The 25,946-nt window shown below is 43.0% G+C and overlaps 1 protein-coding gene across 1 annotated transcript in view; it reads right to left on the reverse strand.

Moving 5' to 3' along the window:
- FAM135B (family with sequence similarity 135 member B) overlaps window positions 1–25,946 on the reverse strand; it is a 194,087-nt gene that overhangs the window by 48,781 nt on the left and 119,360 nt on the right. Inside the window, exons 4-7 of the mRNA XM_063131171.1 lie at window positions 20,179–20,318; window positions 16,754–16,824; window positions 14,802–14,975; window positions 10,990–11,116 (exon numbers count right to left, since the gene is read on the reverse strand). Of these exons, the coding sequence (XP_062987241.1) occupies window positions 10,990–11,116; window positions 14,802–14,975; window positions 16,754–16,824; window positions 20,179–20,318 (512 nt within the window). The remainder of the gene's footprint in view (window positions 1–10,989; window positions 11,117–14,801; window positions 14,976–16,753; window positions 16,825–20,178; window positions 20,319–25,946) is intronic.

Genomic DNA, 25,946 nt, shown 5'->3' on the forward strand with positions numbered 1-25,946 from the left:
CTGATTGAAACCACCACAGTTCCATGCTGTTTGGTTTTACCAAAAAGCAAAATAAGTTGGGAGTTCTGCATCACATTTAGTTTGGCCCTAAAAAGAAAGGCCTGCGTTCTTCATTCCCAATGCATTCTGAACTTTACTCTTTTTTAAAAGGAGCTGTCAATGTTTCCGTTCTGAAAAGAATAATCAGTGTTGAAGGAACACTTATTAAAAAGTTTGCCTTCTGCACCTGCATCAGTAGATCTAATAAATAAATAAATCCCAGGCTTGTATTTTCATCATTGTTCATTGAACTTGGTTTGATCCTGCAAAAACCTTCCTCTTTGTATTGACAAAACACAAATGGCTCACGGCCTGGCCATGGCCCTTTTTCTAGGACTGAACCTGTGGAGAGTGCAGTAATGAGGAAGAAAGTGGTGAAAGATACCAGCTTACAGGGGAGCCCTGGTCTCTGGGGATGAACATTGTTTGCTGTTTCAATAGCTCCAGCTTCTTTTTTGTTCTCCAGAGAATAGAAAAATAAATCTAAAGCCTTTTCTTGATTCAGATAGGAAAAGGGTGTCTCTGTCTCTCTGTGTGTATGTGGTGGTGGAGAACTTATAGTCCTTGAATCTAAAGCAAACGGCTGTGACCAAACCTTCCACTCCACAGTTAGAAAGGCTGAAGGCCTTTTGGCAGCCTCTTTTGTAATCTTTTGCTTTTTTAGGCCAGAGGGCATCAGTGGCCCAGATTTGTGCAGAGGAAATCTTTAGAGATGTACAGGGGATTAAACGAAATAAGAAGGCTGCCACAGTGTGTTAGAAATGAATAGATATGTTACTTTTTCATATTACAATGTTTAACATAAGGAGAAAATATAATGGCTAATGCATTATTAAAATATTATTATAAGGGCTTCTGAAAAGAGTCAGCTAAAAGCAATGTTATAACTGAAGCATTATAAGAAAAACAGGAAGGCATAGCAGGTGTAGGGCTTCAGTTGAAATAGTAAGAAGTTGTGGTTAGGCTTGTGGTCAGAAGAGTTAGATAAACTAGGCACAGACTGAAACATACTTGTCAATTTTCAGAACTTATGGCTTTGTGGTTGGAAGAAAGAGAGAGGAACTTGAACACGTCTGTTAACGTTCGAAACTCATGACCTTGTGGTTACATGATGGGAGGAGAGATAATAAAGAGTGATTAAGAAGGTGTGCTCAGAGGAATCAAAACCAAATATGGACACAAGTAAATACAAATGGGTGGACTATCAAATGAGAGGGGCATAGAGGTAAACAGGGGAGGAGTCAGCAGGCGTACAGGGATAGGCTGTAACCCCTTGAGTCTCTGACCAATGGAGTGATAGGGGAGGGACCGCTTCAGCCGGGCTAAGGGATAAAATGGTTTTGCTCTAGCTCGTAGGTGTGCCTACCTGCCTAGACACCCAAACTTGCAAGTTTGCTCAATAAAACAGAGTGTTTAAACTTTCACCACTTTGTCCAAGCATTTTCATTTCAAATCATGTTTCTAACAATTGGCAGTGGAGAAGAGGAAATGAAAGGTGATGGCGACAACAGAAGAGGAAGTGTTTTGAGGTGGCAGCAGAAATGGGAGGAGGAAGGGGTGGAGCGTGGTCTGGAGGGCACACTTGGGGACTCAGCCTGTGATGACACCCTGTCATAAAGACTGACTAACCAATCAAACATTTTACCTTTAAGGGACAGTGTGGTGTAGTGGCTAAAGTGTTGCACTGGGAGCTGGGAGATCCGGGTTCTAGTCCCCTGGGCCACGGAAACCCGTTGGGTGACTTTGGGCCAGTCACCGCCTCTCAGCCCAGCCTACCTCACAGGGTTGTTGTTGTGAGGATAAAATGGAGAAGAGGAGGATTATGTACACCACCTTGGGTTCCTTGGGGGGTGGGATGGAAAGGCATGATATAAATGTAATAAATAAATAAATAAATAAATAACACACACACACACACACACACACATACAACTGTAGGTGAAACTCTCCAATGCCCTTTGCAGTGGCCACAACTTCAGGCATAGATCACACCCAGAAATGAAAACTCTCAGGGACAAGTGGCTGAAATTGCAATCCTGCAAAGATCGATCACTTAACTAGTCTTACCGCTCATGAAGTCCAGTGGAAGCTTAAGTTTCATGAATTTAAACATAGTAAAATATCCCCCAAATGGTCTCCTTTGTCATTTGAAAAAAAGAAGAAAAGATGGTTTTATGCCGTTTCCTTTTTAATGGCAGCATGAGTTAATTGTATCATGCTGGCCTGTGAGCAAAAGTAGAAAACACACTGTTAAAATAAAATGATAAAACCTGCTTCTGCCATGTTACTTGGCAAGATCCATGGAAATTGGGCACTACAGCTTTATGCTCCCAACATTTAACAATTCTGCACAATCAGAAGTTGGGAGCCCTGAAGAAGAAACCTTTGACATCTGCCAAAAACAATGGCACAGCATCTGTCCATGTGCAGAATCAAGGCAGGGAAAGCACTGAGAAAGAAATCCATCTCCTTTGGAAATTAAGACAACAGTGAGAAATGTCTTGTTCTAAAAGAATGTGCTGATCAAATTGCTAGAGACCTTCGTTCTGGTATTTTGGAATCAGTTGGACCGTCAGGAGAGAAGCCACCTATGGATTTTTAGCAAATCCTTCCACATATGGTAAGTCAAGTGTTGTAGCACTTGTTTTATGCAATGTGAAAGAGCATCACACACTGAAAACTTCCATGGGGGGTTGAGGCATGGTAGATCCCCCTCTAAATTATTCTTAAAATTTCCCAAGTGTGCCTCTTCCAGCCACCTATTATTGCCTGCCTTTATACATTTGGGACACATCTCTGGGGCTACTCACATGAACTTCTGGATACAGGGATGCAATTTAGGAAGAGGAAAAGCATTAATGCTCATTAACACTGGCATCCGGCTATCTATGAAATCAAAGCATTCTTTGATTAATCTTTTGGTGAGTGAATAGGTGGACCGTGGGGCGGGGGGGAATGAAAATCCTAAGTAACAGATGATCCTAATCAGCTAGTATGCAAAGATATACTGCAGCATGTCGATCAAAACACACACACACACACACACACACACAGAATATTGATGTATCAACAATGTGTAAAATCACATCAAGTTGACCTTTTTGGTGGTGCACATGTCTATTGGTGAAAAACCACACAAAAATATAAACATGATTCTTCTTGTGTTTTGCATGCTGTTTCCCCCAGGGACCAATTAGATCCCTCCGGGAAATCCACAAACAGGAGGACATGAATGCAATACTCCTCTCCTGCTGATGTTCCCCAGGAACTGGTAATCTGGAGGGGGGATACTGCCTATTAACCTGGAGGTCGCACATTATCAAACGTGGTCACTGATAAGCTTCAACTACATGACTTTGTCTAATGTTATCAATATGCACATTGGGAGGGAGGGGTAGAAATGAAGCATCCTAGGGGAACTAGAAGCTGTGGCAAACTGCACGTGTGTTCTGTACAAAATTTATTTATTTAAAATATTTATATCCCGCCCTATATTACTAAGATCTCAGGGCGGCATACAGATAAAAGCATACAGAATAAAACAATAAATATACACAGTTAAAAACAAATTAAACCATGATCCAAGTTAAAACAATATATAATTTAAAAGCAGTAGATGCAGTTAAAACAGTTAAAACAATGTGCCAGTGAGTTTAACCATCAAAGGCTTTGTTAAAAAGCCATGTTTTTACTTGGTGTCAAAATGCAATCAATGTTGACGCCAATCGGGCCTCCAAGGGGAAGGCATTCCACAGTTGGGGTACCACCACAGAGAAAGCCCTCTCCCTTGTCCCATCATAACATATACGTTGCATTGGTGGGATGCGGAGAAGGGCTCCTCTAACAGATCTAAGGTCTCAGGCAGGCATATAATTTCAAACATTTTTTTTAAAAAAAATATGGAACAATTAAAAAATTGCAAAGTAAGAACGTAAGGACATAAGAAGTGCCATGCTGAATCAGACCAAGGGTCCATCTAGTCCAGCACTCTGTTCACACAGTGGCCAACCAGCCATCGGTCAGGGATGAACAAGCAGGACATGGTGCAACAGCACCCTCCCACCCATGTTCCCCAGCAACTGGTGCACACAGGCTTATTGCCTCGGATACTGGAGATAGCACACAACCATCAGGGCTAGTAGCCATTGATAGCCTTTGCCTCCAGGAATTTATCAAACCCCCTTTTAAAGCCATCCAAATTGGTGGCCGTCACTTCATTTTGTGGTAGCGAGTTCCATAATTTAACTATGTGCTGTGTGAAAAAGTACCTCCTTTTATTTGTCCTGGCTCTCCTACCAATGTATCAGCTCCACTTCAGTAATAAGAGCTAAGTAACTTAGGAACTCGATGTGTGAACAGAATGCTGGACTAGATGGACCGTTGGTCTGATCCAGCATGGCACTTCTTATGTTCTTATCTACACTGGTTAACATATTAATGGCAAAAAAAAAAAACATGTTCAGATAGAAATAGATGGCCTACATATGCTTCTAAATGTCAGGCAGTGCATATGCTTGTTTATCTAGGATAAAGTGTCAACAGAATGTTCTATGGATAAATTACAGCTTGTTCAGGCAGGTGACCCTCTGTTGACCGATAGCACACGAGAGGATGCTAAAATAAACTGCAGTTTTGTGATGTAGAATGAGCGCTGCATCTCAGACATACAAAGGAGAAGGCCTCTTTCTAAAATGAAACAGTCCTTCTAACCAGACTGGTCCAAGGCATGTTGCTACTTGGGATGAAGGACAAGATGTTGTCTTCTACCATTCCATGTACAAAACCCAACATGACTGGCAAATGAATCTTACTTCAAGAGTCGTGATAGGGCAGTGGAAAAGGCAGGAGGCTATTTTGGTAATTAGTATTTTTACTGCCCAACAACTGAGGCTCTCGGGGCAGTTTACAATTAAAATCATAATATTTATTTATTTATTGATAACATTTATATCCCACCCTATATCAATAAGATCTCAGGGTGGCATACAGATAAAAGCATACAGTATAAAACAGTAAATATACATAGCTAAAACCAAGTTAAACCATAAACCAAGTTAAAACAATATATAATTTAAAAGCAGTAAAACTATTAAAATAGTTAAAACAATGTGCCAACTTAGTGAATTCAACCATTGAAAGCTTTGTTAAAAAGCCATGTTTTCACTTGGCACCAGAATAAAATCAGCGTTGACAGAAGTTAGGATTTAAAACTTTAAAAACAAATGTCATTAAAACAAACAAACAAAATACGCTATAGTCCAGGGAAAGCTTTTCTAAAAAGATCTGTTCTCAGGAGGTGTTTGAAGTAGGGGTGTGCTCCGCTCCGTTACAGATCCCCAGATCCAGAGTGAAGCAGGCCGATCCGGACCGGATCGGGGGAGGTCCGGATTGGCTCGAAGCGGTTTGGAATGGTCCGAAGCGATTCGGACCGTTCCGAAAGCTTCGGAGCCAGGTAAGTGGGGAGGTGGTCCAGGCAGTGGCTTCAATTGTGGCCCAGCCTTAGGCCTAGGCCACAGTTGAAGCCACTGCCAGGACCGCAGAGGAGCCAGGTAAGTGGGTGCAGGGGGAGGGGGGCTTACCTCACTCTGCTGCCGCTGCCACAGTCCATACAGCAATGGTGGCGGAGCCAGGTAAGGGGGCGGGGGGCTTATTCGGCCCCCATTTTGTCCCTCCTTCCCCACTTACCTGTCTCCACCATCCACCGCAGAGGCAAGTAAGTGGGGAAGATAGGGGGTAAAATGGGGGCCGAATATCGATCCAGACCTCCGGATCCAGTTCCGGAGTGGATCGGGGGAGGTCCAGATCGACCCAAACCGGTTTGGGCCCAATCGGGAAGGTCTGGATTGGGATCTGAAGCTGTTCAGGTAAGGGGTGCTCAGCCCTAGTTTGAAGGATGCTACATTGCCCGCCTCCCAAACTTCATGAGGGAGGGGTTTCCAAAGGGTGGGTGCTGCTACCGAGAAGACCCCACCATCAAGGTTCCCCATGACAACATTCTGTTCAGCTTGGAATGATGAGCAAGACCTCCTCTGAGGATCGTAAATGTCATTGGGGTATATATAAGGGAAGGCAGTCAGCTAGGTATGCTGGTCTCAAGTTATTTAGGGCTTTATAGGATAACAACGTAACCTTGTATGTGGCTCGGTAGCTAACGGGCAGCCAGTGCAGTTCTTTTAACACTGGTTTTATGTGGGCAGAGCTAGGTATCCCGGTGAGCACCCTAGCTGCTGCATTCTGCACAAGCTGCAGCTTCTGAACTACACGCATGGGAAGCCCCTCATAGAGCTTATTACAGTAGTCTAATTGTGAGGTTACAAGTGCAAGAATGACTGTGGCTAGTCATTCCCTATCCGGGAAGGGGCATAGCAGGCATAACAACTGAACTTTGGTAGCTTAGCTAAGGCTACGTTAGGAACTCTAGCTTAGGAAATGTCTGGTAGAGACCTCACCGGCACTTCCCAGCATCTGCTGCCTGAGGCAGCCACTCCACTCTGGTAAGGCTGGTCCTACATTCTAGTCTAGGCCTCATCACAGTCAACAGCATTTGCAAGTGCCAGTGGTGGCCTGGTTTCTACCAGTTGTTCAAATTCTAAGCAAGAAAGAAGCAGGTCCAATTAATTGTTTGGTCGCTCTCCAATGCGGAGCAAGCTCCAGGTTTTTGAGGGACCTTGGGCAAGCCTCCTCCCTCAGGTGAGCCTACCTTCTCCCCATCATGGTAACCAGCTGCTATAGCTCCTCAACATCTTTCTCATCATTGCTACCATTTCCTTTCTTCACAGGCAGGGAGACCTTGACATCTACTGCTTCTCCTTCTCCTCACCACCATTGTCTAGGTCAAGGGGACCGGAAGGTGGCAATGGTGAAGAGGAGGAGCAAGTAAAAGTGGCTCTTGCCAGTGATCCCCAGCTGGGGTCCGGGCTATCAGCAGGTGCCCAACCACACCTACCCTTGACACCAGACATAATTTAGTGTTTACCTTTTGAAACTCAGAGGTCCTCTGAGGTTTCCCAAGAACAGAGGAGACTCTCTTCTTCACAAAGTCACACTCCACACATTTCAGCAGGGCAAGAGTGACAATGGAGGGGCTGCCATGCTGGATCTGGTCCGTCTATTTCAGAATGCTATTCACACAGTGGCCAACGAGGGACCGACAAACAGGGCACGGTTCAAGAGCACCCTTCCAACCTGCCCTGCCCTCTTTTAAATCTAGTCACTCTAGTATAGCTCCTGCAGCTTTAACAGTTGTGATGAAGAGGGAATTTCACCAGGTGCTGCATGCATACAAATGACACCTGCTGAAATTCCCTTTTCTATGCAACTGTTAAAGATACAGGAACCCTGTCCTCCTTTCCATATGGTCACCCTAGTGAGGGGTAGCTTTCATATTGACTTCTGTGGCCAGCCAATAGGAATAGCCACAGTGGTGTTCTCCTCCAAACACAGTGTTCAGGGAAATGGGAAACACTAGCTGGTGGATGCTGAGAGGGAGCGTGTTTTTGCTCGGACTCAGAGAAATCAATCATCCATATTTCCACAGTGGGAAAGTGTTGCTGGGACAGCTGGCATCATGAGTAGGGTGACCATATGAAAAGGAGGACAGGGCTCCTGTATCTTTAACAGTAGTATTGAAAAGGAAATTTCAGCAGGTGCCATTTGTATATATGGGGAACCTGGTGAAATTTCCTCTTCATCACAGCAGTTAAAGCTGCAGGTGCCTTGCCTTCTTTTAAATCTGGTCACTCTAGTATAGCTCCTGCACCTTTAAGTGTTGTGATGAAGAGGAAATTTCACCAGGTGTGACATGCCTACAAATGACACCTGCTGAAATTCCCTTTTCTATGCAACTGTTAAAGATACAGGAGACCTGTCCTCCTTTTCATATGGTCACCCTAATCATGAGTAAGAAAGCTTCTACACCTGAGTAAGGCACAGACAGGCTATTTAGTTCATTGTTTGGGTGCAGGTGGGAGGCTCCTCCCAATAGATCTGGAGGGCACCAGGTTGGATAAGGCTTGAATGGGGAATTTGTTTTTTAAAAAGTCCTAAAAAATCAAGGTGTAAACCAACCTAATTCAAACTTGGTGGAGCTAAAACCCTCCTTAAGAGCTATCATTTTGCAATGTTTCATCTCTTTATCTATAAAATGTACACATAAGTAAGCATTTTGTTAATTTCCATTTAAAATTCCTAAAAAATCAAAGCATGAACTGATGTGACTCAAATTTGGTGGAACTAAAGCTCTCTTTAAGCAATATCACTGTGACAAATTTTATCTCTTTATCTTTAAAACTGAGGGAGCTGTCAATACCAGTTACCTGAATACTGCATGGTTCTTTGAAGGTAATTTGACAAGGCAGAGAGAGGGGGAGGGGCTCCGAAATTGAGACATAGGCCACAGCTAGACTTAAGGTTTATCCCAGGATCATCCAGGGTTCGCCCCTGCCTGAGCACTGGATCCCCTGTGTGTCACCTAGATGAACAGGTTTGACCCCTGGACGATCCAGGGATAAACCTTAGGTCTAGCTATGGCCATAGAATCACCTCCATGGAGCTCCAGATCAGATTTTGAGGCAGAGAAGACCCACTTTGCACACCCCTAATAGATATAGTACTGGTTACATCATATCCATTATATTCATCATGGAGCCTCAGCCAATTTACACCTTTTCTTTAACTATCCCTCTGCATTGCTAGCTCCAAATTCAGCAGATTGCCCTTAGCACCTCTTCCTTCCAAATCGCATTCACACGGAAACCATATCGGCCGTAGAACGGTGAAAGAAAAACAGCAATAAACAATAACGAGGCAAGCCATGTACTGTTGATAAACAAGCTCATTATCTCAATTATCTCTGTAATCGACACAGCCTTGGCAAGCTGAAAAGCAAAACAGATCATCGCTGGAGCACTCTCAGCCCTGCACTTCAGATGAAATCAAATAAATAAAGAATAGGAATGGGGAAAATCAAAATTGACCTGTCATAGTCGACTGTTATAATAGGAGCCCTTTTTTCCCCTCTGCACTGCTCTCATTCATCAAGTAGCACAGTAAATGAAAGACAGATGGTCTAAGGATATAGTAACAGTGGACTCATCTACACAAGCAGGATATTCCACTATGAAAGTGGTATATAAAAGGCAGGAGCCACACTACTGCTTTATAGTGGTATTGAAGTGCACTGACAACTGTTGGAGCCCATCGACACAGACCATATACCGCTTTCATACCGCTTTCATAGTGGAATATCCTGTTTGGTGTAGATGTGTCATGGGCCCCAACAGTTGTCAGTGCACAGAAGAATATGGATTAACTGTGTCGTCCTATGCATATTCAGAATGAAAAAAAGTTATACAACTCCCAGTATTCCCCATTTGGCATAGGTTGCTGGTGAATGTCAGAAGTTGCAGGACTTTAAGAACATAAGAAGTGCCATGCTGGATCAGACTGAGGGTCCATCTACTCCATTCACACAGTGGCCAACCAGCTGTCAACCAGAGACCAACACAACAGGACATGGTGCAATAGCACCCTCCCACCCATGTTCCCCAGCAACTGGTGCACACAGGCTTACTGCCTCAAATACTGGAGGTAACACACAACCATCAGGGCTAGTAGCCATTGATAGCCTTCTCCTCCAGGAATTTATCCATCCCCCTTTTATAGCCATCCAAATTGAATGTCTAAACATGCATAGAATTGTACCCTAAATAGAACACATCATCATCATCATCATCATCATCATCATAGAAAAACAGCACCAGCATCACACATGAAAGCCTTCTGAGATAGACCAAGGTCATAGCTAGACCTAACGTTTGTCCCTGGATTGTCCAGGGGTCAAACCTGTTCATCTAGGTGACACACAGGGGATCCAGTGCTCAGGCAGGAGTGAACCCTGGATGATCCCAGGATAAACCTTAGGTCTAGCTGTGGCCCTAGTTTCTAAAAACAACCAATCCAATTTCTCAAGCCACCCAGGTCAGAAAGACCCTGCTTCTCTGGTCAGGTGCTAAATTACCCCTGCAACGAAGGAAACATGAGCAATGTCTAGCTAACTGACCCGGTGAGAAGATCTTTGAAATATCCTAAATGGCATGATACATACAGGAAGAGTTGCTTCCCCAGGGGAGACAACTGAGCTTTGGCATTCAATTCAGAGAAGAAAGAGGGGCAGGGGGAGCTGGACCTAAAACATGTCCTGGGCCAAATCTACACCAAGCAGGATATGACACTTTGAAAACGTTTTGAAAACAGTATATGGAGTGTGTCCTGGCCCCCGACAGTTGTCACTACTGTTATGCACTGTTATAAAGCAGTAGTATTGCTAGAGTGACCATATGAAAAGGAGGACAGGGCTCCTGTATCTTTAACAGTTGTATTGAAAAGGGAATTTCAGCAGGGGTCATTTGTATATATAGGGAGAACCTGATGAAATTCCCTCTTCATCGCAACAGTTAAAGCTGCAGGAGCCATGCCCTCTTTTAAATCTGCTCACTCTAGTATAGCTCCTGCAGCTTTAACTGTTGTGATGAAGAGGGAATTTCACCAGGTTCTCCCTAAATATACAAATGACCCCTGCTGAAATTCCCTTTTCTATGCAACTGTTAAAGCTACAGGAGCCCTGTCCTCCTTTTCATATGGTCCCCCTAAGTAGTATAGATCCTGCCCTGATGTGCCAAAGGGGAAATGTGAATAAGCAATAAGTCTCTGACATAAACAAGAATCTCTCAGAACTCCTCCAGTCTTCAAGTCAACAAAAGGAACACAAGAAGCATGTAGCCTCCCCCCCCCCCCACGCCTTTGCCTGCATTTGGGAGTGGTGGGGCACACAAGAAAAACAAAACTCACCCCTTTCTTATCAGTCTGCTGATCCTATCTAGGGATGACCAACTCCATTGTGGAGAACTATGACTCTAAAACCATCACAAGCCGGGAAGCAGCCATCCCTACCTCTGACGCAGCAGGCTTGCAGTAACCAGCTCCAAACACCAGCGTTTCAAGCGACATCCCCGTCAGATCTGGTCCCATTTCCAAGCTGCCTTTACCAAGCCACGAACCCTTCCCGGGACGGGCAAAGCTAAAGGGAAGACACGGCAAGTGCGTGATGAAATAGATATACAGTTCAGGAAGATCAACAGCAGGCAAGAGAATGGCTGCCTGCCATCTCCAGTCACAGGGCAGATCTACACCCAGCAGGATATAGCACTATGAAAGCGGTACGAAAGTGGTATATGGAGGCAGGATCTACACTACTGCTTTATTGCAGTATTGAAGTACACTGAGAAATGTTGGGGCCCATTGACACATACCATATATTGCTTTCATACTTTCATAGTGTTATATCCTGCTTGGTGTAGAAGTGTCATGGGCCCCAACGGTGGTCAGTGTACTTCAATACCACTATAAAGCAGTAGTGTAGATCCAATCTGAGATAACAGTAGGGATATTTATTTATTTATTTATTTATTACATTTCTATACCGCGCAATAGCTGGAGCTCTCTGGGCAGTTCACAAAAATTAAAAACATTCAAAGTATAAAATAACAGTATAAAACCATAATATAAAATACAATAGAAAAGCTCAACCAGATAAAAACAGCAGCAATGCGAAATTACAAATTTAAAACACCAAGTTAAAATTTATTTATAGACTGTTAAAATGCTGGGAGAATAAAAAGGTCTTCACCTGGCGACTAAAAGCATATAATGCAAGTGCCAGCGAACCTCCTTAGGGAGCTCATTCCACAGCTGGGGTGCCACAGCAGAGAAGGCCCTCCTCCTGGTAGCCACCTGCCTCACTTCCTTTGGCAGGGGCTCGCGGAGAAGGAACCCTGAGGATGACCTTAGGGTCCGGGCAGGTACATACGGGATACCGGTGGTGGGGACTCCTCCATGCTAGGAAGAGTGGCTACTCTTCCCAGGGCTGAATCCTTTTGCATGGCTTGTGCTGCATAAAGCCAAGGGCATGACTGGTCCAAGGGGAAGTAGCTTCCATGTACCAGCTAAGTGGCTTTGTGCATGCACCACATGAAACCAGGGATTCAGCCCCTCCTCCTAGCATTCTCCACGTTGAGAGAGGGAGAGATCTCCCTGCCTACCCAAGCATGGGAAATGGCATCTGTCTTCTGTGGAGGAAGAAAACTGGGACACAGTTTTAACTGTTTTAATTGTTTTTCAGCTTTTAAAATATATATTGTTTTAACTTGGTTCATGGTTTAATTTATTGTTTCATACTGTATGCTTTTACCTGTACGCTGCCCAGAGATCTTACTGATATAAGGGGGTTACAAATGTTTTAAATAATTATATATATATATATAGAGAGAGAGAGAGAGAGAGAGAGAGAGAGAGAGAGAGAGAGAGAGAGAGAGCATTGCATCACCTGGTACAGTAGAAACAGTGGCAGCTGCCCCCCCCCCCCCGTTCCTCCTCCAGTCCAGATATAGCACACCTAGGCCTCATCTACACCAAGCAGGATATTACACTTTGAAAGTTGTATATAAAAGGCAGGAGCCACACCAAGCAAGATATAGTGATATGAAAGGCAGTGTATGGTATATGTCAATGGGCCCCAACAGTTGTCAGTGTACTTCAATACCACTGTAAAGACCCGATTGGCACCAACATTGATTTCATTTCGACGCCAAGTAAAAATATGGCTTTTTAACAAAGCCTTGATGGTTAAACTCACTGGCACATTGTTTTAACTGTTGTAATTGTCTTTACTGCTTTTAAATTATATATTGCTTTAACTTGGTTCATGGTTTAATTTGTTTTTAGCTGTGTATATTTATTGTTTCATACTGTATACTTTTACCTGTATGCCGCCCTGAGATCTCAATGATATAGGGGGGTTACAAATGTTTTAAATATATAAATAAAATGTCTGAACACTTGGAGGACAGGTTTGAGCACAGCACTGTGCTGGTTCATCTCCAAATGCTACATGTCTACACTCCAACATGTGACATTGGCGCCATCATTTGAAGTTCCCTGGGGGGCAAACAAACTTCTTATGATATTCTAAGTTGACCCTATGAAAAGGAGGACAGGGCTCCTGTATCTTTAACAGTTGTATTGAAAAGGGAATTTCAGCACATGCCATTAACATGCTATATCAGACCAAGGGTCCATCTAGTCCAGCACTCTGTTGACACAGTGGCCAACCAGCCTTCAGCCAGGGACCAACAAAGCAAGGCATTGTGCAACAACCCCCTTTTAAAGCCATCCAAATTGGTGGCCATCACTACATCTTGTGGTAGTGAGTTCCATAATTTAACTATGCACTGTGTGAAGAAGTCCTTCCCTTTTTTGTCCTGAATCTCCTACCAATCAGCTTCCTGGGATGACCCCGTATTCTAGTATTTTGAGAGCAGGAGAAAAATGTCTTCCTATCCACATTCCCCATACAATGCATAGTTTTGTACACCTCTATCATGTCTCCCCTTAGCCTCTTTTTTCCAAGCTAAACAATCCCAGCAGTTGTAACCTTCCCTCACAGGGGAGATGCTCCAGCCCTTTAATCATTTCAGTTGCCCTTTTTTGCACTTTTTCCAGCTCTATAATATCTTTTTTTTTTAGGTGTGGTGACCAGAACTGTACACAGTATTCTAAGTGTGGTCGCACCATAGATTTGGTATGTATGCAGCACCTGTGAAATTCCCTCTTCATCACAACAGCTAAAGCTGCAGAAGCTATACTAGAGTGACCAGATACAAAAAAGGGCAAGACTCCTGCAGCTTTAACTATTGTGATGAAGCAGGAATTTCACCAGGTGTTACATGCATAACAATGACACATGCTGAAATTCCTTTTTCAACACAACTGTTAAAGATACAGGAGCCTTGCCCTCCTTTCCATAAGGTCAGCCTAGAAATTCCTTAGAGCCCTAGTTGCCATCCTCCAACTTAGTAAGTTACACTAAATCAGGGTAGGCAAGAGAAGATTGTCCAGAGAACTGCTGAGCCAAACTTCAGAAAGTTGGGAATCCAGCACAAAATGTATACAGAGGAAGAGGCGAAGCAGATCTGTCGATCATCCCAGAGTGCAGGACATGGAATAACGGGCTCAAGTTAAAGGAAGCCAGATTCAAGCTGGACATCAGGAAAAACTTCCTGACTGTTAGAGCAGTACAACAATGGAAACAGTTACCTAGGGAGGCTGTGGGCTCTCCCACACTAGAGGCCTTCAAGAGGCAACTGGACAACCATCTGTCAGGGATGCTTTAGGGTGGATTCCTGCATTGAACAGGGGGTTGGACTTGATGGCTTTATAGGACCCTTCCAACTCTACTGTTCTATGGTTCTATGATTCTATGTTGTGGGGATTCTATGTCCCCACAACACTAATGACAACATGAGAAGGTGATCAGAAGAGCACGTCGTTATTTCTAAAAAGATGGCAGGTGGTTTTAGTTCATTAGAAGAGGGGGGGGGAAATCAACTGCACGGTATCCTTATGGAAATGTTGTGCATGCTGACAAGTGCAAGGTAGAATATGAAAAGAAAAGGAGAGATGAATGATAAGGAGAATCAGGAAGGAATTGTGGAAGAGAAGGTGTTTTGTATTAACAGCAAGGGATGTAATGTTGAGAGTTTGGCCTATTTTGGAATTTAACCATCAATTGATTTTCCGTATTGTAACTGGTGCATATGTGCAATATACGAAAATATGAACCCACCTAATGAAGATGGTTAAACCCAAGTGGAGAATGCCAACATTGATATTTTTGGTCTTTCGTTTGAAAGCAATGCTTTGCTTACCTGATTAAGGGTTGGTGTAGAGCCACCAGAGAGGCGTGCAGGCTAACAGAGATGGCCGAGAGGTGGAAGTAGTCGAACATGACGGGGACGTGATGGTGCAGGCCTTGCCTCGGGTGGAAGTGAAGCCCCAAAGTACGGCTGCTTATCACTGGGATGGCCGTGACGTCTCTCAGCCTGGAAGGAAAGGGTCGTGCAATTGAGAAAAAGCCTTCCGCCTGCTCGCTCTGCTGCGTCATTAGGTCCCCCAGAGACATGACGGAGTGCTCAGAATTTTTTATCGCTCGGCCGTGATTCTTTTGGCAACAGGGAAAATGTACAAGGCTGGTTCGTAGCTCCTAATTGTACTTGCAGCAACAGCAGTGTCAATATTATGACACTGCCGTGAGAAACCCAAGCCGTCTTACATTTCACCATTCACTGAACTGTTTCTTTTCTTTTTTTAAAAAAAAAGTACTGCTCTTGGGCTTAAATAAGCTTTTGACATTCTGTGAGATGCTGCCAATGCAAATCAGACTACTTTCCCAGCCTGCGTTAGGGAGAGCGGAGCGGCAGTGCCAACGGGGGTGGGGGAACCTAATAGTGTTTTCTATGCCTATGTTGTTAATAGAAATGTGCACAATGAGGACAGATAGACTCACCCAAACCAGGGAGCTGTCTATACTTGGAGAACGCCCCACGGTGGCTGCAAATATGTGCTGCGTCGGTTATATGATGCAGCTGCAGAGTCACAGCCTCTGGGCTTTCGTGTGAAACAGTGCATTGAAAAATTCAGGGACTTACCCCAGCTTTCTCAGGGGGAGCACTGTCAGTATGGCTCTTCCTCTGTCTGACCTTGCTCCAGGGACGATCTGGGGGGTAGTCCTGGTGGAAGGCGACCAACAATTGCTTGCCTTCCACCAGGAAGAGGGTGGAGGGGGTAGCTCAGGTAGCCAGTTATGGGGAGTGGGGGGCCATTGGGGCCAGTTGGCATGGGCTTACGATTTTGAGGGGGGGCTACTCCGAGTCCCCCTGGGTGAAATTGCTTGATTTTTCTGTTGTTGATGATGAATTTGCCCACAGAAAAGCACATAAAGCATTTCTGAATGTGAAGAAGTGATGTGTTATATACATCTTGAATAAAAGTGCTTGCCATTACCTTTTTTATAAATCTTTCTAATTCATATGTATTTAGAACTGATTAAAATACTTAATGAGCAGTTTGAAATGGGCCCTATATTTCCTATCTGGCCCAGGCCTATTACCAGCTTTGCCCGGCCCTGCAGGTACCCAGATAACTGTCAGAAACCCCACACTCCCTCCTTGGCATTGGAATTACCTGACACCCCCCTTGGTAAGAAAAACCACAGGGTTTGGGGAAACAAAGCCCCCGTGTGAAGACATCAGCCAGTATAGCTGACACAGAACATTTGAGAAGCCAATGGGCTCATCTACACCAATCTAGTGCCCTAATCTAGTGCCTTAATTTGCTTCTTTCCTCCTCCCTCCCAATACCATTTCCTTTTGTGTCGTGTCAATAGAGTCTAAGTCTGCAGGCATTGATCATCTTATTTCTCATCTTTGTAAGCTGCTTTGGGAGCCTTTTTGGCTAAAGCACTGGTTATAAATGAATCTATCTGTAATTTATATTTTAAAAACTATTTCATCTGTTTAATCATAAATCCACTTCATCTTCTTTGTTTATATAGAAATTCAGCACAGACACCCACATTTTAATATGTATTTTTCTCAAAATAGCATTTCTAAATGTACTTTTTAAAATGTACTTTTAAATGTAGGGGGTGTTTTTGAGCCAAGAACTGTGTCCTAACATTCAAGAGTATATGGAATCTGACAGATAGTTATGTTCTGAACTACATTTTAGGCTGGGAGGAGCCGATCAGAAAAGTTTGTATCAGAATTTGCAAGATCTCATCCTTCTATCTCTTGATGGTAGTAAAGTGAAAAGTGCTCACAGTTGTTCACTGTCTGTAAAGTGCAGATCCAGCTTGAGTTGAAAATCTGCTTCACTTAGTGCCTCTTCAGCCTGTAAAGGTTAACAAAAGAAAAAGGGGAAAGAGTGGAAAAGAGAAAAAGGGGGGAAAAAGATGCCATTACAAGGCAACCTACACAACATATAAGGACAGAGATTGAGAATAGTTTGGTGAAATGCAACCTGAAGTATGTGAGAGCTCTGTCAATGGACACAGATAGGCTGACCATATGAAAAGGAGGACAGGGCTCCTGTATCTTTAACAGTTGTACCGAAAAGGCAATTTCAGCAGGTGTCATTTGTATATATGGGGAACCTGGGGAAATTTCCTCTTCATCACAACAGTTAAAGCTGCAGGTGCCCTGCCCTCTTTTAAATCTGGTCACTCTAGTATAGCTCCTGCAGCTTTAACTGTGGTGCTGAAGAGGGAATTTCACCAGGATCTCCATATATACAAATGACACCTGCTGAAATTCCCTTTTCTATGCAACTGTTAAAGATACAAGAGCCCTGTCCTCCTTTTCATATGGTCACCCTAGACACAGATAAATCGCCATCCATTTACCTTAGACTGAAAATTCTCATCCACCGTCAGTAACTGTCAATATTTAGGCTAAAGTGGCACTAAAGAAATATAACTTTCAAAAAGCCTGCTGGCTGACAACTTAAACAAGGTGGTACTGAAATGGAGGCCCCTGGGATGCAAACCCACATTGTCTTGTGAGTGAAAGGTTGTCCAGGCTGCTAAGACAGAGAAATGAGGCTTTTGAAGGGCAGGAAACACGGCGGGAAATTGCTGAGAATAAAGAGTGAGGCCGTAACTTTGGGTAGTTTTGTTGTCTGTAATTGTCCAGGGACACCGGTCCCATTCAGAAGACACCTTAAGCCACTGCTTTAACCACGTTGGTTAAGCTAGAGTGACCATATGAAAAGGAGGACAGGGCTCCTGTATCTTTAACAGTTGTATTGAAAAGGGAATTTCAGCAGGTGCCATTTCTATATATGGGGAACCTGGGGAAATTTCTTCTTCTTCACAGCAGTTAAAGCTGCAGGTGCCCTGCCCTCTTTTAAATCTGGTCACTCTAGTATAGCTCCTGCACCTTTAACTGTTATGATGAAGAGGAAATTGCACCAGGTTCCCCATATATACAAATGACACCTGGTGAAATTCCCTTTTCTATGCAACTGTTAAAGATACAGGAGCCCTGTCCTCCTTTTCATATGGTCACCCTAGTTAAGCCAGAAAGCAGGGCCGTGTTCAGAAAACACCTTAAGCCATGGCTTTAACCAAGGTGAATAAGGCATTCTGGCTTAACCACTGTTTAAAGCCATGGTTTAAGGTGTCTTCTGAACACAGCCCGGCTTTCTGTCTTCACCACCATGGTTAAAGCCAAGGTTTAAGGTGTCTTCTGAATGGGGCCACTGGCTTATGGAGTAGTTATATGCCTGCTTCAGAAATGACCATCTGTATTAATCTGTCCTCAGCAAACACGGTGTCTCCAACTCCTGCTGCTCCTGTCCCATCTCCCTCACTCCTTTCCCACCCACAGGAGGGTAGCAAAGAGTAAGGAACATCTGTGTAGAGCACCACAGGATTAAAATATCTGGTCTTTCCTTCCTGAAACTGGTTAACAACAGATATCCCAGTTCCTTCCTTCTGTCATTGAAAAATGTCAGCTGAAGACCTTTTTATTTTCTCAGTATTTTAACACTTAATTTTAACTTAAATTTAGGGTTTTTTATTTTCTCAGTATTTTAACACTTAATTTTAACTTAAATTTAAATTTTACTGTTCTAACTCTGTATTTTAATCTTATATCACGTTTTTGCTGCGTGGTTTTATCCTGGTTGTGCTTTTATACTGTATTTTGTATTTGTGTTTTTAAACTGTTGGTTGTTTTATTATGGTTTTAATTTTTGTGAACCGCCCAGAGAGCTTCGGCTATTAAGCGGTATAAAAATGTAATAAATAAATAAATAATTTGATACTATGGGTTGGATCCAGACTAAGTTAGTTCCATTGAAGTCAATAGGTCATTGAATTAAGTCATTATTAACTTGTCCCATTGATTGCAATGCGATCTAAGAATAAGTAACATTGTTTATTTTATTTATTTATTTATTTATTGCATTTCTATACCGCCCAATAGCCAAAGCTCTCTGGGCGGTTCACAAAAATTAAAACCATGAAGAGCATAATAAAACAACCAACAATTTAAAAACACAAAATACAAAATACAATATAAAAAGCACGACCAGGATAAAACCACACAGCAAGAATTGATATAGGTTAAAATATGAGATTAAAACAGCAGAGTTTAAATTTAAGTTAAATTAGATGTTAAAATACTGAGAAAATAAAAAAAAGGTCTTCAGCTGGTGACGGAAGGAAAACAATGTAGGCGCCTAATGATGATTGAAATCATTAGGGCTTTAATTCAGTCATGAATAACTTGTCCCATTGATTGCAATAGGATCTAAGTATAAGCAACTTAGTCTGGATTTAGCCCTGTGATATTTAGTCCATTCTCAACAGATCACCATAATATCCTCAATAATACTCATTTTTATATTTATATTTATTTAAACTATAGAGTCTATAGTGCTTTATGAGAGAGAGAGAGAGAGAGAGAGAGAGAGAGAGAGAGAGAGAGAGAGAGAGAGAGATGGATTTCCTTTTTCAAGTAACTGGTTCATATGAAGTCAGGGCATCCATAGCCGTACCTCACTTGATTAGCCAGGCAAAACTAAAGCCCTATTAAGCATTATTAAACTGAATATGATAAACATGGAAGGAGAGGAGATGGAATGCCCCAGCCCTGCTGAATTCTCATATATTTCTATCACCCTGTAATTACAGTGGGTGGTGATCTGAAGAGGAGAACCCCCTGTATCTGTGAAGGCTTTCCACACAATCCAATATGCTGAAAATCCATGGATCCAGGAGAGTCTCCTCTTCAGATCTTCCTCCTCCACGATTACAGGGCAACATGTATAAGAGAGAGGGGGCTCTCTGAATTAGCAATTTATAGGATGCTAATGACTGACCACACAAGGAAGTTTCTGGGTTGATTACATGATGTTGTGAACAACCAGAACATCTCCCGCAGGAACCATTGCAAATTCCACCATGAAAACAACCACTTTGAAAGATGGTACCATCTTTTTAAAAAAGCAGGGTCTTCTGCCACTAGATGGTGCTGTCTCTCAATTGAAATAAACAGAGGGGAAGTATTCAATTCAAAGTATGTGGTTGCCCCCTCCTTCCATGTAATGCAGTCCATAACAATTGTGCCAAAAGGCAGGAAGCACAAATTCTCCAGGTAAGCAACGTGATTTCCTATTAATGTAAAGATGCCCAGAGAGAGAAAGAGAGAGAGAGATTAGAAAAAGAAGAAAAGACCTCACCCTTTCACCATCCAGGAGAAGGTGAACCCTAAAGTTCATGGATTCATTGATTACAATCTCTTCGTTCCGGTACAAGATCTGAAACACTCTGCTGTAGACACTGTTCTCATGGACACAGGCTGAGCAAAGGATTGAATCACCTGCAAAAGAAAATCAGACACCATATGCCAGTTAGCTAGATTTTTCCCCCCCATGGAGTTCATCTGCTTTATATTACAGGATTAATTTGGGACTATTAACTATACATTTACAGTCAACTTCATAGAATCTTGATAACGGACATGTCCAGATAGTTATATTAGGTAGGTAAAAATGATAAAAGGTAAAAAATGATAAAAGCAGCAGATAAAGGCTAATAGACCAAAAGATACCCACTGACTCCCAAACACACATTATTATTATTATTATTATTATTATTATTATTATTATTATTATTATTATTATTATTATAAAGAAAAGGTTTGTGATGAGAGCATGCATAACTAATGCATGGTCATAATTAATTGTTTAGGGTTAGGGTTAGGGTTAACTGCTCAATGTATAGATTTCTAGACTGTTCAAGCAAAAGCAACCAAGAGCCTTATATAGCCTTAAAAACTAAGAAATCTATAATCATATAAGCCTTCATGGACTAGAGGACTAATGTTATTAACAAGTGATAGTGTTTAAGCTCCCACAAGACTCTTGGTTGTTTTAAATAGATAGAATGACTGAACTGGCTACAGATATATGCACTCTTGAGTAATAATCACATAGGGTCTCTAAAACATGAAATATTATGGGTGTACTATCCCATTTTCTCCTTCAATTATTTTATTTATTTATTTATTTATTTATTTATTTATTACATTTTTATACCGCCCAATAGCTGAAGCTCTCTGGGCGGTTCACAAAAATTAAAACCACAATAAAACAACCAACAAGTTAAAAGCACAATTACAAAATACAGTATAAAAAGCACAACCAGGATAAAACCACACAGCAAGAATTGATATAAGATTAAAATACAGAGTTAAAACAGTAAGATTTAAATTTAGGTTAAAATTAAGTGTTAAAATATTGAGAGAATAAAAAGGTCTTCAGCTGGCGACGAAAGCAGTACAGTGTAGGCGCCAGGCGGACCTCTCTGGGGAGCTCATTCCACAACCGGGGTGCCACAGCAGAGAAAGCCCTCCTTCTAGTAGGATTTATGTAGGATTAGACAGGCTCCCCCAACTTCATGCCTTCCAAATGTTTTGGTCTACAATTCCCAGAATGTCTGACCATTGGCCATGGTGGTTGGGGCTGATGGGAGTTGAAATCCAAATCATCAGGATGTACCAAGTTGGGGAAGGCTGGGGTGTTAGCGGGCACATGTTAGAGATGTACAAAATTATGCATGGTGTGGAGGACGTGGATAGGGAGACATTTTTCTCCCTCTCTCAAAATACTAGAACCCAATGGGGTCATCCCATGAAGCCGATTAGTGGGAGATTCAGGACAAATAAAGGACGTCCTCACAAAGTGCATAGTTAAATTATGGAATTCCCTACCACAAGATGTAGTGATGGCCACCAATTTGGATGGCTTTAAGAGGGGGTTGGATAAATTCCTGGAGTAGAAAGCTATCAATGGCTACTAGGCTTGATGGTTGTGTGCTATCTCCACTATCCGAGACAGTAAGCCTGTGTGCAACAGTTGCTGGGGAACATGGGTGGGAGGGTGTTATTGCATCATGTCCTGGTTGGCCACTGTGTGAACAGAGTGCTAGACTAGGTGGACCTTCAGTCTGACACTACTTATGTTCTTAGGCTTCACACATTAAGAAATTCCTGTAGAAAAAGCACATCTATATTGGATGTATTGTGAAATCCTTATAACAAATGACATATCTAAGAGCTGGTTTCCCTCTGTTTATATGTGCTGGAGAAATACAATATTTTCTCTTCCTTTGGCTACCATCATCACTCCAGAGAGCTTTGGCTATTGGACGATATAGAAATGCAGTAAATAAATAAATAAATAGCCCTGTGTGGCAGTGCTATTTCTCAGACAAACTTTCCTTCAAATTCACAAATTTTTTCGTTGCTCCTCTACATGGAATACTCCTGACACATACAAAATGAGCAGGTCTGGGGAAATCCTAATATAGAGTTCTCTTCCTGATGTTCTAGTTTTCTATGTGTCAGGAACATTTTATGAGTGGATAGGGCTATCCATCACCAGGAAATCCATTTCATTTTTGGCTTGATGGAGGTCTTCCATGAAGCCGACTTGCCTTGGAGTTGCGGGCCAAACCGAAATGCAAGACCCTTTTGCGCTGTTTTTTTTTTTTTTTTTTTCACTTTGCGCAAATAGAGATTTGTGCAAGTTGAAGCTGCAATTTCTTCAAAATTCTCCATCTATGCAAATTAAAAAGCTCACAAAGCTCCACCCCTTGCAAACAGATTCTTCCAACATCTCTCTGGGGGATCATCCGTTTCTACTAAATGCATTCTGGAATGCTTGAAGGAGGAACATAAAACCTTATGTAGAAGCATGAATTGTCAACATTTTAATCAGCCTGTTAATCGTATTGCTAGTATATATCCAGGTACTATACAGGTCAGAGACACATCTAAGCCAGAATCTGAGTTATGTTGGTTGTGAAATAAAATCACAACTGTGGAACAGCCTGCCGGAGGAGACTCGTCAGCTTGACAGTCTTTTAGCATTCAAGAAAGCTATCAAAACTGATCTCTTCCTGCAGGCCTATCCAGTAGAATTTTAGGATACTTTTAGCATGCTTTTAGGATGTTTTTAACAGTGCATACTATGTTTTTAATCAGTATTTTATGTATTTGATGATGATGATGATGATGATGATGATGATGATGATGATGATGATTACAGCAAAAAAATTAACTCCTACATGATAGTATGGATGTCAGAGGAAACCACTTTGGATGGTGTGTGTGTGTGTGAAGATTGGCTTGTTTTCACTAGTCCCAGACCCTGGTCTGACATCTGCCAGCTGGCCCGATACAGCCCACATCAAGTCGGACCAGCTGGTGAATTTTCCACCTTTGCACAACAGTGGAAGGGTGAGGAGAGCATCCCCCCCCCATCCTTCTGCCACCATGCAAAGGCACAATGCTCTCTTTGGCCGTAGCTAGACCTAAGGTTTATCCCAGGATTGTCCTGGGTTCAAACCTGTTCATCTCAGTGCCACACAGGGCATCCAGTGCTCAGGCAGGGATGAACCCGGGATGATCCTGGGATAAACCTTAGGTCTAGCTATGGCCTTAGTCCCTGCCAACATTGTGAAACAGCAGCAACACGGCAGCAGAAGAATAAGAGGGGAATGATCCCTGGCAGCTGATGCAGAGGTGTGCTAATGCCACAGCAGCAGCAGCATTGAGACACTCTCTCTAGACCTGCCACCTGCAGGGACAGAGGGAGCATTGTACCACAGCAGCGGAATAGTGTGTGTGCAGAAACTCTCCATTCCATCCTTCTGTCATTGCACCACCACCAAGTCCCTGGATTTTCAGAACAACTCCCTCCCCTGACTCAACTTGCAAAGGCAAAGGAGTTGCCATGGGTGCCGAGCTTAAAGGTCTGAGCTTTACAGAGAGGGACATCCCAACATGATACATCCCAATGGCAGAGACACCATATAGGCCTTCTTCTTTTCAGCTCTTCTGGCTTCTGTTTTGAACTCCATCTCTGGAATACTAACAATGCTTTTCTTCTGCAATGTCCCATAACATACTGAAACCCTTCCTGGTTCAGTTCCACCTTAGGGCTGTCTATATGCCTTGAAAGCACTGTGGTGGCTGCAGATGTGAGCTGCATCCGTTATACGAGACAGCCACCACTTCACAGCCCTAGGAGAGCTTTTTCCAAAGCTGCAGTGTGAAAAAGTTGGGGGACTTGTCCTGACTTTTTCCTTGGGAGCAAGGTCACCATGGCTCTTCTACCATGTGACCTCCTTCTGGGGTCAGTGTGGGAGATAGAAACAGAGAATCATAGAACAGTAAAGTTGGAAGGGGCTTATAAGATCATTGAGCGCCAACCCCTGCTCAATGCTGGAATCCATCCTAAAGCATCCCTGACAGATGGTTGTCCAGCTGCCTCTTGAAGGCCTCTAGTGTGAGAGAGCCCACAACCTCCCTAGGTCATTGGTTCCATTGTCATACTGCTCTAACAATCAGGAAGTTTTTCCTGATGTCCAGCCGGAATCTGGCTTCCTGTAACTTGAGCCCATTATTCCGTGTCCTGCACTCTGGGGTGATCAAGAAGAGATCCTGGCTCTCCTCTGTGTGACAACCTTTTAAGTCTTTGAAGAGTGCTATCATGTCTCCCCTCAGTCTTCTCTTCTCCAGGCTAAACATGCCCAGTTCTTTCAGTCTCTCTTCATAGGGCTTTGTTTCCAGACCCCTGATCATCCTGGTTGCCCTCCTCTGAACATGCTCCAGCTTGTCTGCACCCTTCTTGAAGTGTGGTGCCCAGAACTGGATGCAATACTCAAGATGAGGCCTAACCAGGGCCGAATAGAGAGGAACCAGTACCTCGCACGATTTGGAAGCTATACTTCTATTAATGTTCCAGGGCAGATGGCAGCACTGATTGGTCACTGGACACTGGGAAGAGCATGGGGCTGGGCTTCAGTACCTGAAACCCCCATGCTCCCTGCTGTCATGGGGATCCCCCCCCCCTACCCTGCTGCAGCAATATCGCAAGGTTTCAGTGGCAAGGAGCAGCAAAGTGGTGCTGTCAAGACAGGGCCCTTGTCAGCCAAGTATGGCAATAAGTGCATGGACAGGAACAGATGAAAACTCATTTACTTTGCTCTACTGCAGTGGCAAGGATAAAATTCATGAAACAGATAAGGTCCTCAAAGCCAAGTGACATAGTCCTATTTATTTTCATTTAAACTCATCATTCTAGACTCATCAGGCAAATTGCATTGCAGGCCAAATGTATTCTTCTCTTGGGGGAGGGGGGGGGAGAAAAGCAATTTGATTGTATTCTTTGATTATTATTTTTAAATGTCTTTCTCTCTCTCTCTCTCTCTCTGTATATGATTTGATACACTAGCTCTCTTCAGAGATGCAGAACCTAATGACATCTTCTCTTTCAAATATGCTCCAGTATATTATTTATACTGGGCCAGTCAATCGCAAAGGCACTTGTGGGTTCTGGAGAGAATTAGTATTTATAGCAGGGAATCTCTGGATTCATTAGTACCATTCCCTGATAAATCACTGTCACTAGTTTGTCTTTAGAAGATATTTTTGGGATGCTTTAAAAATGTTTGCGTGTTCGAATTGCAAGCATTCTTTACATTTCATCCTTTTCCCTTGTGCCCCTGGAAGTTAAATTTTCAAAAAGGGACCTGTACATTGGCCCTCATGCATATATGTGAAATTAAATATACAACTCCCAGGTTGAGCACACAACATACCTGGGCATCTGACAGAGCCCTGGCACCACAGAAGAAACCACTATAATGATGGCTACCTGCCCTCTCCTCTCCCTCCTTGGAGGACTGAGATTTGGCAAGAACATCCTACCTGACAGCCACTGTTTCATTTTTCCCAGAATGCACTAGGAGTTGCATCAGTCAGGTGTACTGTAGGAAAGACAAAATGGTGGCCACTGAGAGGCTGCCTCTAAGGAGTTTTTCTGCTTATTACAGTTAAAAAAGGAATTGGTTTATTCATTTATTTATGAAAACAGATTCTGTTTTGCCACAAGATAATCCCTCTAATAAACCCTAAGAGTGCAGAAATCACACAGGAGTG

Source organism: Elgaria multicarinata, chromosome 7 (assembly GCF_023053635.1).
Source record: "Elgaria multicarinata webbii isolate HBS135686 ecotype San Diego chromosome 7, rElgMul1.1.pri, whole genome shotgun sequence".
Lineage (NCBI taxonomy): Eukaryota > Metazoa > Chordata > Lepidosauria > Squamata > Anguidae > Elgaria > Elgaria multicarinata.